Consider the following 18,121-nt stretch of genomic DNA (forward strand, 5'->3'; position numbering starts at 1 on the left):
ACTTCGGACCCCTTTGACAAGATTCTCATTTTAAAATGAGCCATCAATGTGGAAACATTAAAAAGTCTTCCAGAGAAGCGACTGTATCTAGTAAATCTGCCACCTTTATCACTGTATATGTGCCGCATGATTGTCCTGCTTCAAAGGTACTAAGACTAATGTTTGTGAGCACGTTCTCTTGTTTGATGTTTGTTTCAGACTCGCACACTCGTGGTGGCTGCTGCTTCTGCTCCACTCAGCCCCCTGATCTCCATTCAGCACTCAGGCACTGGATGTGGTTCAATGTGCCTAAGTACTTATGTTTGAGTAGCGAGAGGGAAGGAAGAGTGCAGCCATTTGAACACCTTTCAGGGCTTGGCTGATTTGAGACTTTCAAAAGGAATCCAAGTTCCTCTTCCTATCTGTGGCGCGGTGATGGCTATGCCCTTCAGTGTTTCATCCTGTCCACACAGACATTGATTGGATCATCTCACCTTTTCACCAAGATATAAAAAGCGCAGTGGAGTCTCTGTAGCTCTACCTTCAAAAGGCCAGTTTTATACCCTAATAATGTTAATCAAATGTCATGAGAACAATCAACTTTAACATTCATCTGTTATTTAGAGCTGTAATGGAGTAATTAGTGAACCCTAATGAAGGCCAAACTGCCATAGGGCACTAAGATAACATTCAGAAATGAAAGCCTTTCTTAGGCTCAGACTCTGTGGCTGAGAATTCAATATTCACTGAAATACAATATTTCTACCGCGAGGAAAACACCTTGTAACATGTGATGACTCAAGTAAAGGCAAAACAGAAACACATAATAACATTTCACAAATACAGAATGAGGAATTCGCAGATTCATGGCTGTCTTAATGAAGATTGAATTATGATCCATAAGCTGAAGTGTAACTTGATGTCATCTCCACTTGAGGAAAATACCAATACCTCTTCCACCAACCAACGGTATCCCTGTTTTAATGTTGTGGTTAAAACAGACTTGGGATGGGAAAGGTGCAGTTACGATTCAAATGTGACACACAGAGGAACACAAGCGACAGGAACAAGCCTGCTGGGCCAGCAACAAGCCTGCTGGGCCAGCAACAACACACAGAGCACTCTAATTGGGTACAGTGGCAGAACTCATAGTCGCTGAAGGCTGGTGGTCCACTAGCTGAGCCTCAAGCTCCCTCATCTGGAGACTTCAGTTTCAATTCAGTAGTTTCAGCCATAAGACTGTATCACAATCAGGCACAAAGTAGAAAGAAGGACTGAAGAAGCCAGGTCTTACTGTTAAGTTACACTGTAAAATAATCTCTCCAACATGATTGGTTTTGAACACCCATAAAGCTTCTTTACTGCGAGGACCAACTGCTAAGCGTTTCAAATCTAGAGCTCCTTTTCAACAGGATTTAATTGGAAAGGTAAGTCTCATTACAACTTGAGCTACTTGTTACTTTAGACTCTATTTGCTGCAACCATGTCACCATGTGGATTTAGGCTTTCATGTAGCCATAGGTGTTCTAACAATTCAATAATGTTAATTCATTGGTTAGTCCTCACCCTAAAAGCCATTTTTCTTGTGACTTTAAAAGTGAAAACATATTATTTTAAAGTGCAAATACATATGCAAGCTAAGTGCACAAACCTGATCAGTGATTATTTTACTGCTGCTACTCAGTTATTCATTAATGCACTCTGATATGTAATGCATATTAATTCATAGTAACACATTGAAACAAATGTTGTAATTTTCTCTTTTGGTGCACCCATGTTTACTCAATGCACTTTATCTAATTCTCTGTCAGTTAGATACTTCCTGTATTTCACAAAATGAATTGCACACTGTTCCAATTCTTCTTCTTTTAGGAATGACCTACATTTCCCAGAATGACTTGCAACACCATCTGAGAATGTGAACAGTTAGTTATACCTGTAGGTGGAGAGAGCACTGGTAATAGTTAAAGCAATGGTAGTCATGTAGCCAGAAAGAGTAACTTCCTCTTCTGTAGTTTTTCCAGTTAACTTGACAGTAGGCTGCATTGCATTCTGGTCTTTTAAGGTTGTTGTCAGTTTGAGAGATTAGTATCTCTGTCTTTGCTGCGATGGATTGTCAGCAAAAGAAAATGCAAGTCTAGAAATGAAAAGCATGCACTGTGACTCTGAGGCCTTTATACCACAACCCCATGTTCACTGCTGATGTCTGAGAGAGCTGAAAAATCGATTCCTCTCACTGTAGCTGGGCAGGAAATATCTTCACATGATGTCTTATATCCAGATATCTGCACAAACAACACAATGGGCTCAGAAATGAATGGCTCATTGCAAATGGATGTTAACAGTGGTTGTGTATTATGAGTTCTTTTTTTTTTTTTTCAGTTTCAACCCGGAGAGTGAGATCACTCCTTTGCTACACCAGATTCCAGAGAGACCATGTATGAGCGTAGAAGGGAAGAAACTTACGGGACAGGTAGCTGATTTGTACAGACATATGTACAGGCACTCAGTGAGTAAACATAAAAACATAATCAAATATACTATCAAACAGAGAGGATTAGGAATAAAGGTATGGTATTTTGGAGAAAATGGAAAACAAATATCGTACATCGCAGCATAGCCTAAAAATATCAATGTATTATCCAGCAAGGCTGGTGTTATTATCCCGTAATTCCAAGTGGGATTTATGAGAGAAAATTTCAGATGGCTGAAAGAGAAACGTTTTCTCAGAGCTGCTGCTGAGGGTTGACAAAGGAGGCATGGGTACACTTCAGCCTTCCTGAAATGATAAGGGCTTGGGAGAAGGATCACGACTCAGACAACAGCATCTAAACACAACCTGCCTTACTCTGTCACACTCTGTTCCCGCTCGACTGTCACTATGACAACTGGCTGTTTTGCCAGACCTTTAAATTGACTTTAATGTCACGATAATCAAACCAAAAGAAAGGGGAAAAACAAATGGTAGACATAGAGAGGAATACAACGTAATTATAAAAGCCAAATAAACAATGCAGCTTTTGTGCGACATGCTGCCCTAACACCTCTCCTGGCAGCACCTCACTTCACAAATTAATCCACTTCTCTTGCTCCTGCTCTTCTCTCTCCAGAGTGTGCTTTGCAGGCAAAGGAAACAAATCATCTGTGAGCTGAGCTATCAGCCTCCCTGCTGTTTCGGGCTCTCCTCTTCCCCAGCGCGCTGACACGAACACTCCACCCATTACAGGCACCGGCCAGGTAGTCAGACCACACGCACGGGCAGCCTCAAATGCTAACACTGAAGAGTGCTTTTATCCTCCATATCTCTTTTCGTTTTGTCTCGCGGTCTGGGGCTGCTCACAACAAGCTGGCAACCTCTTCAAATCTGATTGCAGCCTCAGCCATAATGGCCCAAACTTATTACATCCGCTGTAATTTTGAAAAGCTGGGACAAAAAGGACTTAAGCACGGCCGGGGTTAATTACATGATGTCATTAAATTACATTACTGTCCCGGTTTAAGCCCACACCCCCTCTTCCACACTCGGCATACAGGAACAGTGAGTCGCTTGTAATTTCTACACTCACAGAGCAGAAAGATGAGTTTAAAAATTCTCTCTTTGCTCTGCTCTATTTAATTACAGCACTATTAGAGGCAGACATTTTCTGTCAAGCGCCAGCCCCGGGGCCACAGCAGGGAACCTTGCTTCCCAGCCAATTAAAAAAAGCCTATTGTGAGGTGCTTGACGATTTTGTTTGTTATAAAAGAAAAAGAAGAAAATTGCACTCAATTTGCCACTCGACCTTCGTGCTCCTTTAATATCTGAACATACTTTCTGTTTGTACTATAGCACTGATATAAAGGGTGCGTTTTTCCAAAGTGCAAACTCACTGATCCATCCTGATGCTCTCGAGTGCAATAATTGCTCCTGTTTCAACAGCTCTGCCCAGCAAACACAATCCTTCACCCAGCATAACGTCTCTCTGAGACTTTAATTCAGTTTACTGTTTTTATGCAAAACATCTGACTTCAACAGCGATACAAGATGCAAGTGCACCGAAACATCCAAACATTTCTCACCTATCACTTCTGTTAGGAGAGATAAACTGCAAAGAAATGTGTTGCTGTGCAAATAATGATTTGATGCTAATATGTTTGGGCTATTATCAATGACAGCGTGAACTTGGAGGGTGCAGCCATACAGAGTCCTGATGATCACTGGGCCAAAGCTAATGCTTAAATGAGATGTGTACCTGGAGAGGGGTTAGTGTCAGCCTTGATGCACACAATCATCTATTTACTCTCTCCAGTTCAAATGGGTGGAGCGTCGTTGTGGTGTTTCGAGGGGTTATAGGGCGATACACAAGAGCCTGCTTCGGATATTGCCATGGCAACATGGCTTAATTAAGAGTGGGATTATGACAGTTGCAGAAAAGCAGTGTGCAAAATATTATCTCTGGAAATTGTTCAGCAATTCCATCTGTGCAGGAGTACTTTAGAAAAGTGACTATCCAAAATGTGTCAGTGTGTGGGATTGTTTTACATTAAAATCACTCCTTACTCCAGTACAGTGACCTTTACAGTAAGTTAAAATCGGGAATAGATATTAACCTAAAAAAGACCGGCAGGCAAAGTCATCCCCTCAACATTTGCAAAGTCATCCCCTCAACATTTGCAAAGTCATCTCCTCCTCAACTCTCCACGACAAAAATCTTCATATGAAGAAGCGAGACAGTGCATTAGTCATACATTACTGCTTTTCAGGACGTTTGAGAGATGAGTGTAAAGTGTTGCCTGTGGCAGTGTGATTATCACAAAACCTGGATTTGTGATCCAAGCGCCCGAGGTGAGAGTGTAAGCGGCTCAGAAATCACTCAAATCACTTGTAAACATAAAAACGCATTCAGTGCACAGACCTCAGAGAGAAATACACTACCTGTGAAGAGTTCTGTATTTTTAACCTCCACCCTGTGTTACATAAACTCTTTTTTAAAAGACATTCAAGACACATACTGTAAAGCAGTTAACAGTCTCACTGAAAGCTCAGTGAAGGTGACAGATCCGAATGAGCCTGGCAGCATGTCTACAGCAGAGTCCAGAGTCCTGCTGATAAAGGCCAGTGTTCACACTGATATGGTTAAAAGAAACACATGCTTTGTTCTCAGATCACATTGACAAAATGCTTATGCATACACATACACACACACACACACACACACACACACACACACACACACACACACACACATTTCAAGACGTTATTATCCCACATGCACAGAACAAGACATTAAAGCACCCACAATGAGGACTCTTACCTTGCTGTCTGTGGGTGACTCCCTCTTTCCTAGATGCTGGCCCATGCTGCTGACAGAGACTGGAAGAAAAACAGAGCAAGTTTACACCAGAAGAAGAGTGTAAACAGCAAATTATGTGAAGATTACACACTCCTCCTTATCTAAGCAAGACGGGCTACCTCCTGAGTCGGTGTGTGAAACTGTAGCATCGCACACAGCAGTAAAAACACTGCACTATGTTTTATAATGAACGATGGAAGTGAAAATGCCAACTTATATAAACATGCCATGCTGTGCAATTCTGATTTGTGAAAATGTATTTTGTTTTGCATTTAGCCTTCATTTTAAATGCAATAATAAACAAAGCAATACATAAACATCTTTGGTTACACACTTTATTTATTCTAATTTGTATCTTTAGGTGCTTTCACACCTAACCTGTTTAGTTCAGTTAAAACGAACTGTGGTGCTGTCAATCAAACCCTTGTGCGGACCAAGGCCATTTGAAAAGGTTATCAGTCCGCTTCCAAGCAGACTAGGAATTTGTTTGTGCTGTGAAAGCAAACGTGACCACCACATGATTATTTTGATAGTAGATGTGTGATTTCTGCTGTTAGTGAGCTGTTCAGGAATGATCTTGTAATCGATTTCTATAAGCAATGTGTAGAATTATGAAAATCATTTGGTAACACGTATGCTTGCCAGGATTTTTCCCTGTTATATCAGACAAGCATTTAAAACTGTGGTCTGTTGCTTGTATCCTAGTCCATGTACTTTGGCAGCCCTTTAAGTCCATTTAAAAGTGTGTCACACAGCGATGCCGCAGTAATAGACCACAGAATAGAAGTAATACTTTTTTCCCCCTGGTCCGGACCAAATGAGCAGAACTACAACCCTGACCCAGGAGCTGTGAACATGAACAGTTCTGATGAATGTCAACCTGCATCATCTGCAGCACTATGGAATCACATGGGGATTTATTGTTACATTTTGATGTTATATTACATCGAGTTATGTGCAATTCTTACACAAATCAGGGTCAAAACATTTTTTTGGTCTTTCTTCTTCTTATTATTACTATGTTATTACTGTGTTTATAATTTTTACTTGTAAATTACCTTAAATACCGTTTATGTGAAATTTGTTTGTTAATGTGTTGATGCTAATTAAGTTCTATGGGAACCTGCAACTTGACTGATCAACAGGTAGAAACGTGGGCGGCTGTGGCTCAGGAGGGAAAGTGGGTTTGATCCCCCGACTGATGCCAGACAGTGAACTCCACGGTGGTTAGGCCACCACAAAGAGCTTTGGATAAAACTGTTACATAAAAAATACATCCATTGAGAAACAGGACCAAAAAGGCGTTTTGCACTGTAATATTACAGGGGGGTAGTTACTGTGGAGCCACTACGTTTCACTTACTTTTTAATTAGCAACTCCTTTTCACTTAATGATATAACAGTGAAGCTGATGTTCTGACTGATGTGCATATGTGTTACCATGGTTACCGTGATCTTGCATAAATATAGGCCGCTTATCATATGATTGCTTCTTGAGCAGTTCACAATCAGCAGATGGATTGTAATAGTAATTTAGCTTTTGAATTTATGCTATAATCACATATCTATTATCACAAAGTCTTTTGGCTGTGTCTGCTTCGCTTTAACACCTCAAATAAAACCGTACCACAGTCAGCTTGGAAACCCTCCTTTTCAGGCTGTCTGGGCCCGGTTGTTTGGTCAACGCTGGATTTCGATTGACAGCTTTCACACCAGCCCAAACAAATTCAACAAAACGGGCAAACGCACCAGATTTTGTTTAAACCAGACGGAACTCTTCTAAACTGAAGAACATGTCTTAGCCCACACTCCCGTATTACTCGTATGTGCTGTAATCTTCCGTGCCTTCATCCATTCATTAGAATACTTTATGCAGATGGTTTATTTTGCCCTGCGGTGCTACCACTGCTGTAAAACACAGCCTCCCAGTGTCATCATCTTTGAATCTGATACAGTTCTCCACAGCTGATGATGCACCTTTAAACAACAGCTTATTATTTTGCTGCGGGGTGCCGCAAAGTATCATACAAAAAGCTGCTCAGTTACAGATTATCAACATTCATCATAATATCCTAAGACAACAAACTGACTGACTCCAGCCAACACCTCTCATGTCCTGAAAGGTAGACTCCCCTAAAGGGTAGAAGAGTAGAGTAAGGAAGGCTCAGATCTCTCCATGTGGAGGAAGTGATGTGTGAATTTGAGAGGTGTCAGATGTCTGAGCTCAAAGCTCGCAAACAACATAAACCAACCCAGAATCAAGAAAGATTCTAACTGAAGCAAATAAGAACTCATCATTTATTCATATACTTAAAGTTGCAAGTGAAAAACTCAGCGTTTTATTCAAATAGTAGTGTTGAATATTGCATGAATGAAAATTTCATGCCTGCGCCCACCACTCAAATAAAATAATATTTCCTCTGACGGACCGTTCTCCTTCACTTTCAAATAATCACAACATGCATTTTTGGCTTTTAGGAGAGTTTTGTAGTCATCAAAAAAAGGCTTTCATCATCTTTGGCACCTTGACTATTTCCCTTTGTAGCCTTTTTTCATTTCAGAACAATACACGGACACAACATGGTGGTGTTCCCTGTCAAAAATGTTTATGCTGCACTACAGTTTATGATAAAATAATGTGGTGTGTTGTTGTTGATGGTCTGTTGATGGTCCACACTGATGTTGGCACAGGCTTCTAACATTATGACTGGATCCAGGAAACTCTCCATACGAAAGCCAGCAATGTTGAAAAATGATCTAATTAAGAATGCAGCATGTGTCAGCTTTATTATTCTAATTTTAAATGCACCAAGCCTCAATCAGTCCAAGGGATTCAAAAATATGTTAATAAAGACTTTGAACAATCAAGTTAAAAAAAAAGATAAAATCATGGCCAAATCATTACTACGCATTCATGTTCACACACACACACACACACACACACACACACACACACACACACACACACACACACACACATTTAACACCTTTTTTGCCTTATGCAACAGTCAAGTCAGGTTAATCAAATATGACGCAGAGCCTCCACTGTGAATAAAGATTAACCATGGAGAGGTGTTATTACATCCATTGTCTTGTGAACCGGGAGCACAGCGGAGCAGGTGTGATTAAAATGCAGTCAGCTTGAAAAGTTCAAGATAGTTCATATACCACAGTAATATGGCTCAAGGTAAACAGCTCTGCACCCAAAGGAACAGAATTAGCAAAAAATAAATTTAAAAAATGCTAAAACACCATCCAACGGTTAGAAGTTCCCCCGGGAACTGAAAACACTCACAAAACTCTTCTAACGAGAGTGAGTTTCTCCTCTGAAAATCTGTCTCATTATAACATGATGTACTGATGAAGGAGAGGACTTGCCATATCTGAAAATAAGTTTATTAATGAGGGAAATTTAGACTCATTTTAGGCTCTCATGAACCTGTCCATAATCAAATCAAGCGAACCCAGTTATAGACTTAAAAACAGTATGCAGAACAAGACTGGTGACTGTGGACAGTCTGGTAAGCCTTTTCTGATCCTGCATGGTTAAAAAAGAGGCTGTGCGTGGTTGGATATCCCTTTTCTGAATCTAATCTTTGAATCACATTACACATTCATACAAAAAGTTACCAAATTTCCATGACACTTCCTGAGAAGACATTGGACAATAAACTTCCAAATAACTTTAACACCTTCTAGACTACTGGTTATACCTAACTTAATTCAGAATAATGAAGACCAGGACCCTGGTTTATTTGTGTGCACTTTTCCACATGGAAGGTTTTTTGTAGCATTTTTATAGCATGCTTCTATATAATCACACATATCCATCATACAGTCAGTCAGCCATGGGATTTGTGACACAGTTTTAAAGCTAGTGGCATAAAGAAATGAATTAGAATAGCCAAAAACATATTGATTGTCAAGGGCTTAAAATGGCTGAGCTCTATAGAGAAATATTGATATGAAAAACTTCCTTTTTAAATGTCAATGGGAGTGTGCTGGTGGTCGAGCCAAAACAGTCACAGAAAGCACAAACAAGTAGCTACAAAAATGAGCTGAAACCCCCCTGCTGATTAAACAAAGGGACACAATTATATTGCCAGCGTCTGTGCATTCAGTTTAGTGTAATACTGATGTCCACTGAGGACTCTCATATTTGTTGGACGTTGGGAGTGTGTGACTGAATGTGTAGGCCTTGTAGCCAGTTTCACTCTTGAATGTTACACAATCGAAAAAGCTGCAAGGACTTGCAAGAAAAGACTGTTGCATAACAGTGTGTGTGAGAGAGAGGGAGAGGCAGAGGGGGGGGGGGTGATACAAGGCTGCAATTACAACTTTTAACATTTACACTTTTTTTACATACAACAAAAACACACACTTGTTTGCCTGGCCTTTACTTTTTCCTCACACATGTAATTTAGAAAGAGAGAGGAAGGTGTCGGAAAACATGCAGCAAGAGAAAAGGTCCTTCCCAATTTAAGCCATATACGCTGCTGTTAATTGCCAGGTATGCCTGAGTACATCTCTTGAAATGCTTTTGTTTGCCTTTTAAATATATCATTAGGATGGAGAAAAAAAAGCTCTTATGATGGGCGGCTAGATACAGGGCAGCACCTGGAAGAATCCATTACCACTCAGCAGTCTGCGGCACATATGAGCAATTTTCTGAGCTGTCCATTACCTGAGGCCATTTCAAAATCCACTTCCTCATAAGCCACTAATGTTTTTACATGGCTTCAACGCGGATAAGGAAATGGGCTCATTAGTTTGAAAAAAAACCTGCATGTTGACATTTAAACAAACCTCCTACCATATGTCTTGTGTTTGCAGCACATGCTGGATTACTTAAGCTGTATTTTCTGATCTCCGTCCTCTATTTCAGGTATCAGTTTCACACCTGAAAGATGGAACAGCATTTGTCCTACATTTTGTAGAAAAACACGTGACAGCAGCGTTGTAGACCGGACAGATTGCAGAACAGCTAGAGCAATCGAACCTGTAATGAAAGTCTTCTCTTGGCTGCTTCCTGCAAATTTGGTTCGGGTGACATTTTATGGACCAGTAAAGACAATCCTTCAGTGAAAAAAAGAGGAGGAACAGCTATTTATTTCACCGACTAGGCCTGTGAAGATGAAGGGGATATTACCTTGCTGCAACATAAATCTCCCTGTCACGATCAGATGAGCTTTTTATAATGCTGACAAAAGGGAGAATGGATTACTCTACAACAAACACAGCAATAAAACTCTGTGGAGCAGTCTAGTTTGGAAACAATGAGCACGACGAGGCTCGCTTTCTAAACCTGCAGTGAGTATGTCTGCGCTTTCATTTTGGAGGAACAATTCCAAATAAAGCCAAAACAATACTGTGCAAATGGATTTCACACCACCAGGATTGCACTGTCTGAGGGACACTTCCTCAAACCAAGGGCCGGCGAGCATGAAACCAACTTTTATACGACTATGACTCAACGAAAAGATGGATGTGAGGAGTCAAGTAAACAATGCGGTCTTTTTTATGTCTGTACAGCATGTTCATCAAAACTGTTCTCACTCAGTACAGTACAAGCATTCAAGTCCAATTTTCCCACAAAGGCACAGATGAAAAAAAAAAATCTTTTGGCGATATGAAATTCATGGTGGTTCGATTTAATTCTTTGAGGATTTAAGAGATTTTTAGGTCAGTGCCTCTGCTAACACAGGGGCCACAGAAGTGCTGAACACACAGGAAATGAAGCAGAAAAACATTGTGGACAGTCAAAGTTGGATCATATTATCATAGATTTACACATCCGGTCTGGTGATTAACACGCAGATTTACTGTTGTTATTATGAAGTTCAAATATAGGCCAGTGTGACATAATGCTTTCTGGTAGTCTTTGCAGCTTCTTTTCTGGATCTCAACAAGCATACAAAGCTGGATGCGGTACCAGTTTATGTGCCTACAGCAAAATGCAGCCACAAGATGCTTTCTGGTTTTGGTGTTACTTTTCTTGTATGTTCCTCCTGACTCTGTTTCACCAATGGCTGCATGAAAACAGATTCTCAGGGGAATTGTAGGAAATTCCTAGCTGACGTCTGCGGAAGTAGAGAGTAGAAATGGCGGGCTGAGGGCAGGGAGAGGCAACAAAAACAATTTGGAGTGGACATTACAGAACACAAAAGTGTAAAAAAAGATCCAAGAGTGGAAATTTCCTTTATGGTTATCAATTTACTCAAGACATAGGAAGTAAAATATTCTAAAGAATGCTTGGAAATGTACTCTCTCAGTTGAATCATCCAAACACACAATAGGCTAATTCATTGACAAAGTTGTATTTCCCTGATCAGCATGTTAAATCAGAATCACTTCTTCCTATAGTGACGTACAGTACATGTGTTCTACAACAGCCACTGCATGCATATTTGATTTGATAAAAAGCCTGTATGGCGTAACGCTGCACAGCATGCTGACAAACCCATTTCTCAGTCTACCAAGTGGCTGGAACACGTGTGCGTCTGTCTGCAGTTGCCTGGTTCCTTTGTTTCGCTTTAAGTTTGCTCTTGTGCACGCGAGACAACGGCTTCTTTTAACCCTCCGGCAACCCCCAGTGACTGCACCATGTTATACTCTACTGAGAGCCAATTACGTAATAAATACGGAGCATGTGTGCGTCTGTGTCTGTGGGTGGAGGGGAGGGGAGGAGAGGAGAGGGGACACAAGAGAGAGTGAGATGAGATGAGAAATAGTGATAGAGTTACACACTGCCTATCTAGCAGTGAAAGCACTCTACTCTTGACAAGAGATTTGAGGTCAAAGGTCAACATCTGTCCCTGAGGGAGGGCCCTCTGCTTGTGCAGTGATGAGTGCAAGCTGCAGGAAGCCTGACATCCAGCCTGATCAGTTTCAATCTTCTCACTTCCTTTCTCTCTTCTTCTATTTCAGCATTTTTTCTGTAGGACTGCCAAGGTTATCTCATGTTTGAAAAATCAAGGTGAAAGAGTGAAACTTGGCATGTAAAGACTTTGGAGGATGGTGTCCTTTTTACTAGTCTGTACCAAAACCAAAAACACAAACGCAAAAGTGTAAGGAATGGATTAAATGGTCTATTTATCTGCTCTAACATAACTTACAATTATTAGCATGTCCAGCTAACCTTACAACCAACTAGCTTACTACTGAGCGTTACTTCCAATGCCAGGGAGCACATCATTATCTAACTTCACTAGTTTTTGGGATTACAGGTTAAGTCAAATAAAGCCCTACACTCAACTAGCACATCTGCTGCAGAGTATTTCCCCATTGTGCGAGAGCCTGGTCCTGAATGCTACCAAAGTGTCTTGCTCTTTATTGAATTTAGGAAAGTTGCAACTGCCAGCAACCCCAGTCAAACGTTTTGGCTAACAGATCTGTTAGTCCTTGTCTTAAAAGCGTGTAAAATAAGCAGCCCTAACCCTAACAGGATTATTTTAAAACAAAATAAAAGCCTATGCGGGGATTCAGACTGGATACAGATTTAGGTACCGGTGAGACAATGAAATACGATCCAGGAAGTCCAGGTTGAGGAACAGATTAATGCGTTTAAAGACTTGTCAGATGCCAAAACACTGCACCATGGTTTGTGATATTCACAGACAGGATTGCAGCAAAGGTTGAGCCAGGTTCAAGTTTTTGATCGGGCGCCCCTGGGTTGTTTTGCCAGAGCACCATGTGTTGGCACCAATGGGGTGGCCCCATTCAAATGAATTGAGAGGGCTGCATTTTTTCACGCAGGGCTATCATCACACTTATAATGGTAGGTGTAATTAGCATTACCCTGCAAAACAAGAACGATGCTGTTTCTTTATTTCCATGTCTTCTAGTCTTCTAGCAAAGTATCAAGTATGTAGCCATCAAGTTCATATTATAAAAAACTCTTTTATAAGATTCTAGTTTTAAAACAAGTCAGCTGGAAACATCAAAAGTTAGCCAATTAGCGTTTTCAACCAACTCAACGCTAGCTTAGCTAGCTAGCTTGCTACAGCTGACAAAATGGGCTAGAGACTGTTAAATCTCTGGCTAGAAATGAAAAGAATGCTTTTGTTTGAAACCAAGGACCCTTTAGTTCTAATGTTACTAATTGATGTTCGCCACCATTATAGTAAACAGCATATGTGCACATATGTTATATATGTACATCAGTATATGTAGCAACAGTGACTGACGAGGGCGGGGCTTGGCTTACTGTAGAAAAGTTTTGATGGGTCAACGTTTTTCTCAGAAAGTGTTATGTTTACCAACCACTGGCAGGAGACAGACAAATGCAACCAAACTCAAACACACAAACTCCACAGAGAGGACAACAAAAAACACAACACTGTAACACCAAGCTGATCCCCAGTTTTTAAAAAGACTTGCCATGGATTCACTGGAATCATATCTGCACTTTTTGGCAGATCACCCGACCAGAGGAACGTATGCTGGTTGGATAAAGCCCTGCATTGACACTCATCACTGCTGACACAATCATCATGACCGTCGCCACTCATAGCTAATAACGTCAGTGTGGTTTCAGTTCAACACTGTGAATAAGTGAGAACAGTTGTATGCGGGAACAGGCTAGAGTTTTGTCAGCTCAGCGACCAGTCAGCCGTGAGCGCCAGGCTGTACTGCAGCAGCTCCGCCACCGAGAGAGGCGAAGTTTGCCTGTGGCCAAACAGACAAGCTGCTATCTCGGCTTCCTGCTTTCTTAACACGAGATAACTACCCTCAGAGATTGGTGATTTAACTGAATGATTGGTGCTTTCTTTGACTGAAATATCAGACTTTCCAATGTTGTTTTGCAGGAGGGAGAGAGTGTACAGACAAATATACAGCTGTTATTCTGCACAACTTTTTTTCACATTTCTGAGAAGACTGCTGTGGGGATTTCCTCTCGAAAGAGCACATATGGCTCTGAGGGAATATTAGACGCAAGTGGAAAAACAATACTCCCAGGGGTCCAATGCTGTGTATAGCTATTGCTTTGTTAATTCAAGCATATATTTGTTTTTCTCTGTTATGCATGGGCACCTCCCGTCATTCCCCGGGGTGTCCTAGTGATATAGCCTCGGGCCTGAAGCGTAAGCTCAATGCTCCTCAATGGAGAGCTGCCACCTGGGGTTTGCTATCTAATAATCCATGTTACAACCTCTTGACTTCGGTCTGGTGGCAAAATATTCAACTCCACCATCTGCTGTGATCACCGTGAGGAGCTGACACATTGCAGGCTGTGACACAACTGCGGATGACAGCTTATGCCGTCAGAGTACATGAGCCCTGAGCATGACAGGAAGCAACCACACCTTGGGCAAAACTAACAAAAAATACTGAGCTGTTGAGGTATTTAGCAGGCAATGTGACTCAACCTGTATGCCAAGAACAGGTGCAGACAGGAGGGGAAGTGAGAAAAGAGAGGAAGTTTGTGAGTCTGTGAGGACGGAAGTTGACTAACCTCAGTGTATCACCTGCAAAACACAGATATAGTGTGCAGTCACATACACATGCAGTAAGCTGGATGGAAAAATTCACTTAGTACGGAAGAATTCTAACAAAACACCACTTGTCACTGCAAAGCTAACCTTAAAGGCCTGCTGGTATAAGCTCTTCTCGTTCATAAAGACAAAGGAATGTTGTCGCACGTGACGGCTGCGCAAACCTCTCGGCATTTTCTCTGCTGGCTGAGCTGAGGCAAATCCCACGAAATGCAAAGGAATGCATTCCTGCGGCCTTCCCGGCTCAGGTAGTCGCAAGCAAACAGACGCTCCTCAAACTATGTGAAGGTTAAGCTACAACTGCTGGCACCCCCACATATATACATCAATACAAGCCTTTCTGTCTAGTTAGTAATCCTTGACATTCTACAAAATCCATTAGATCATTCAAAGACACGCCTATCACTGCAGCTCCGATCTGTATCAAAAAACATTAGTACAATCATGTTATCTGGCAATATGTGACCATGGCAGCAGCGTGATATTCAAGTTGCATGATGCAACTGATAAACATGATCTGCTCTGTGTTCTCTGTCTTTATCAACTAAAGGAAGATGAAAACAGTGAGGATTAAACCTGCGAGTAGTTCATATCAAACAGAGCCAGAGGTTATCTTGCTGAGTGTTCCCTGGCCAGAGGACATCCAGGCCTGCAGGCTTTAACAAATCAGTGCAGTTCAGACATAAGCAGCCACTCGTGTGTGAGTACTTTATTTATAGACCGTAGCAACGACAGTAAGTGAGTATGTCACTGCTTTGAGACACACGCTCTTTCTTTACATGAAACTAACAGACTATGTGTAAAAATGACAGCCCATGGCTTGTCATAGGGTGGCGTGCTGCTGTTACGTCTTGGCAGCACTTCTCCACAAACAGAGCTGTGGTGAGCACTTATTCTGCTCAGTTCAGGCCAATATGTATGGTTTCTGTTACAGGCCTTCACTGTTTTTATGTAAAGTCGAGTAGCAAGCGGAGCTTGCTGCAGACCAGCCCTCGCTTAGGATGCAGAGTGATGTAACACTTAATTTCCTCCAGGCTTTACAGTGTATGTTTTAGTCTCCTGAAAGCCAACTGACCAGTCTATCAGAATCTGAATCAGTAATAAATAAATTCAATAAAGTATTTCTGATTCTGATTCTGATATTCCGGCAAAGACAAAACATACAATATATCTAAACCCATAAATATTAAAATATTTAATATAATTTAAAAATATTTTAAACATTAAACACATCTTTTACTTTTGACTAGTAATACAAATTGTAATAGCAAAGATGATTATAGCTCTCTAATGCCAAGATAAAGCTGAGCTTGTATATGAAATGAATGTCAAGCGTATTGACCATTTAAATGTCACATGGCAACAGGTTGGTATCGAACACCTAATACATTTTAACCAAACAACACTCAATTAACCGAAGCATTGCTTGCCCTGTTGAGGGGGAGCTAACACTGACATGTTCTCTTCTCAAATATGAATCCCTGAAGTATAGGCGCAAAACTCAATTTAAAACCTTTCCATTTAAAAGGTGACACGCTTTGGTGCATATTGCCATGTCTCGTGTAACATGATTTATAACTTTGAAATAATCGATATTGACTTCTAGTAAATTCGGCCTACATGTGATCCACTTATCAATATGCACACTGAATTAAGGTTAAACTTAATAACTGATTTCCCTGTTGATCCAGCGCTCCACTGCTACCCGAACACACCGAGGTTTCCGGTCGGAAACAGTATAGCGCAATTGCAAAACTCGGAATGTTATAGGGTTATAGCCCTGTTTGTCGTGCTATATACATGCCGAACGGAAGAGAGCCATCTAATGATCGACATCAGGCCTTGCTTGTTATTCAACACCGTATGTTATATTGCCACTAAGCAAAGAAGCGTTCAATTGTACGATTTCTTAAATGTGATTGGTCCAACGAGAGAGAAGGCAGCAGGGAGGGTGGTTGTTGTAGTAGTGATGGTGGCTGTGAGGGGGGGGGCGACGCTGTCAGAAGCACATGACAAAGCAGTGACACTGTCTGCTGGCAGTGATGCTTATTAAACAACAGTATGGTTACAGGGAGTTAGGTAAATTTGGACGAGCACACGAGAAAACCACATTCCGAGCATATTCTCACTGCAGGTTTCGATACTGCTGTCAACGCACTGTAAACAAGTCGAAGTGGATAACATGTTTACTATCGATACACCGCGTATCCTGCGGTCAAAAGAAGAGCAGATAGTGACGAATCCACCGTATGTGCGTAACTGTCTTTACACTTGAATTTGTTTTAGTGAATTGAACCAGTTTGGACTGTGCACATACCCTTCTCCGGTTAGTCTGTGTCAAATGCATCCACAGCTGAGCCTTGGACAGGATGTAACCAACTGACAGTCTTCTTTCAGCAGTGGTCGACGGTGGTCTGTATCAACAATAACGCCTTTTGCCCCCTTTATGGTTCGCCGTCTGCTGTAATCACCAAAGTGTCTCCGTAAAAAAAAAAAAAAAAAGAAAAAGGGAAAAAAAAAGAACGGGTCTCGGTGCTTCCTGATTTAGGTACAGTGGTGGTGATGTTGTTTGGAAGGGGTGGGGCGGAATGCAGCTTTAGTCAGCCAAGAAATGTGGGCTCGAAAGCAGCACGTTGGTGCACGCCTGTGCATGATTAGTAGCTCGTGGTTCACTGCAGGGAGGGTTAAACGGGCGCGCGGGGTAGAAGTAAGATCTCAAGTCCACAGAAAATGACGCAAACAGCTCGAGGATTTGCTCAACCTAAAGGCTCGAGGCTGAAGAGCATTCTCACCTCCGGCACCACTCTGCTTTGTAGGCAGCTGCACAACAGCCAGCAGGCAGGTTCCGTGCCTTGCTCAAGGGCACCGCTGTTGAGGGAGAGGGGCAGACATTTGCACATTACATTCAGGCAGCACAGGGATATGAAGCCGCCCTTTTGTTACATTTGCAGGGCTTTGACCCTTATTTGATTTGGCACACACTGCACACTGTTAACTGCCACTGAAACAAAAGGCTCCCTTTTTTTTTTTTTTTGCAACTTACTGCTCCGTGGTGATTGTATTCACATTCACATTTACTTAACTATGGTACAATTTTGCACTTGACTTGAGTATTTCCATTTTTCACTACTTTACAGGCTTACTTCACTGGGAAATAGGCTATTGTACTTTTTAACTCCATTCCATATATTTCACAGATATAGTTAGTTACTTACAGATTAAAATGTTTACAAAATATGGTGCATATCTTAAACTACCAAGCAGTATATATAAGGTCATTAAAATAATAATAACACAAAATCATGTAACACTGACA

At 41.3% G+C, this 18,121-nt stretch overlaps 1 protein-coding gene across 1 annotated transcript in view; it reads right to left on the minus strand.

Annotated features, from left to right (window-relative positions):
* The window catches only part of LOC139289728 (myelin basic protein-like), a 37,208-nt gene extending 19,934 nt beyond the window's left edge, over positions 1-17,274 (minus strand). The window contains exons 1-2 of the mRNA XM_070911345.1: positions 17,123-17,274; positions 5,274-5,332 (exon numbers count right to left, since the gene is read on the minus strand). Coding sequence (XP_070767446.1) covers positions 5,274-5,318 — 45 coding nt within the window. The 5' untranslated portion in view covers positions 5,319-5,332; positions 17,123-17,274. The remainder of the gene's footprint in view (positions 1-5,273; positions 5,333-17,122) is intronic.
* Between the last annotated feature and the right edge of the window lie 847 nt (positions 17,275-18,121).

Source organism: Enoplosus armatus, chromosome 9 (assembly GCF_043641665.1).
Source record: "Enoplosus armatus isolate fEnoArm2 chromosome 9, fEnoArm2.hap1, whole genome shotgun sequence".
Taxonomy (NCBI): Eukaryota; Metazoa; Chordata; class Actinopteri; order Centrarchiformes; family Enoplosidae; genus Enoplosus; species Enoplosus armatus.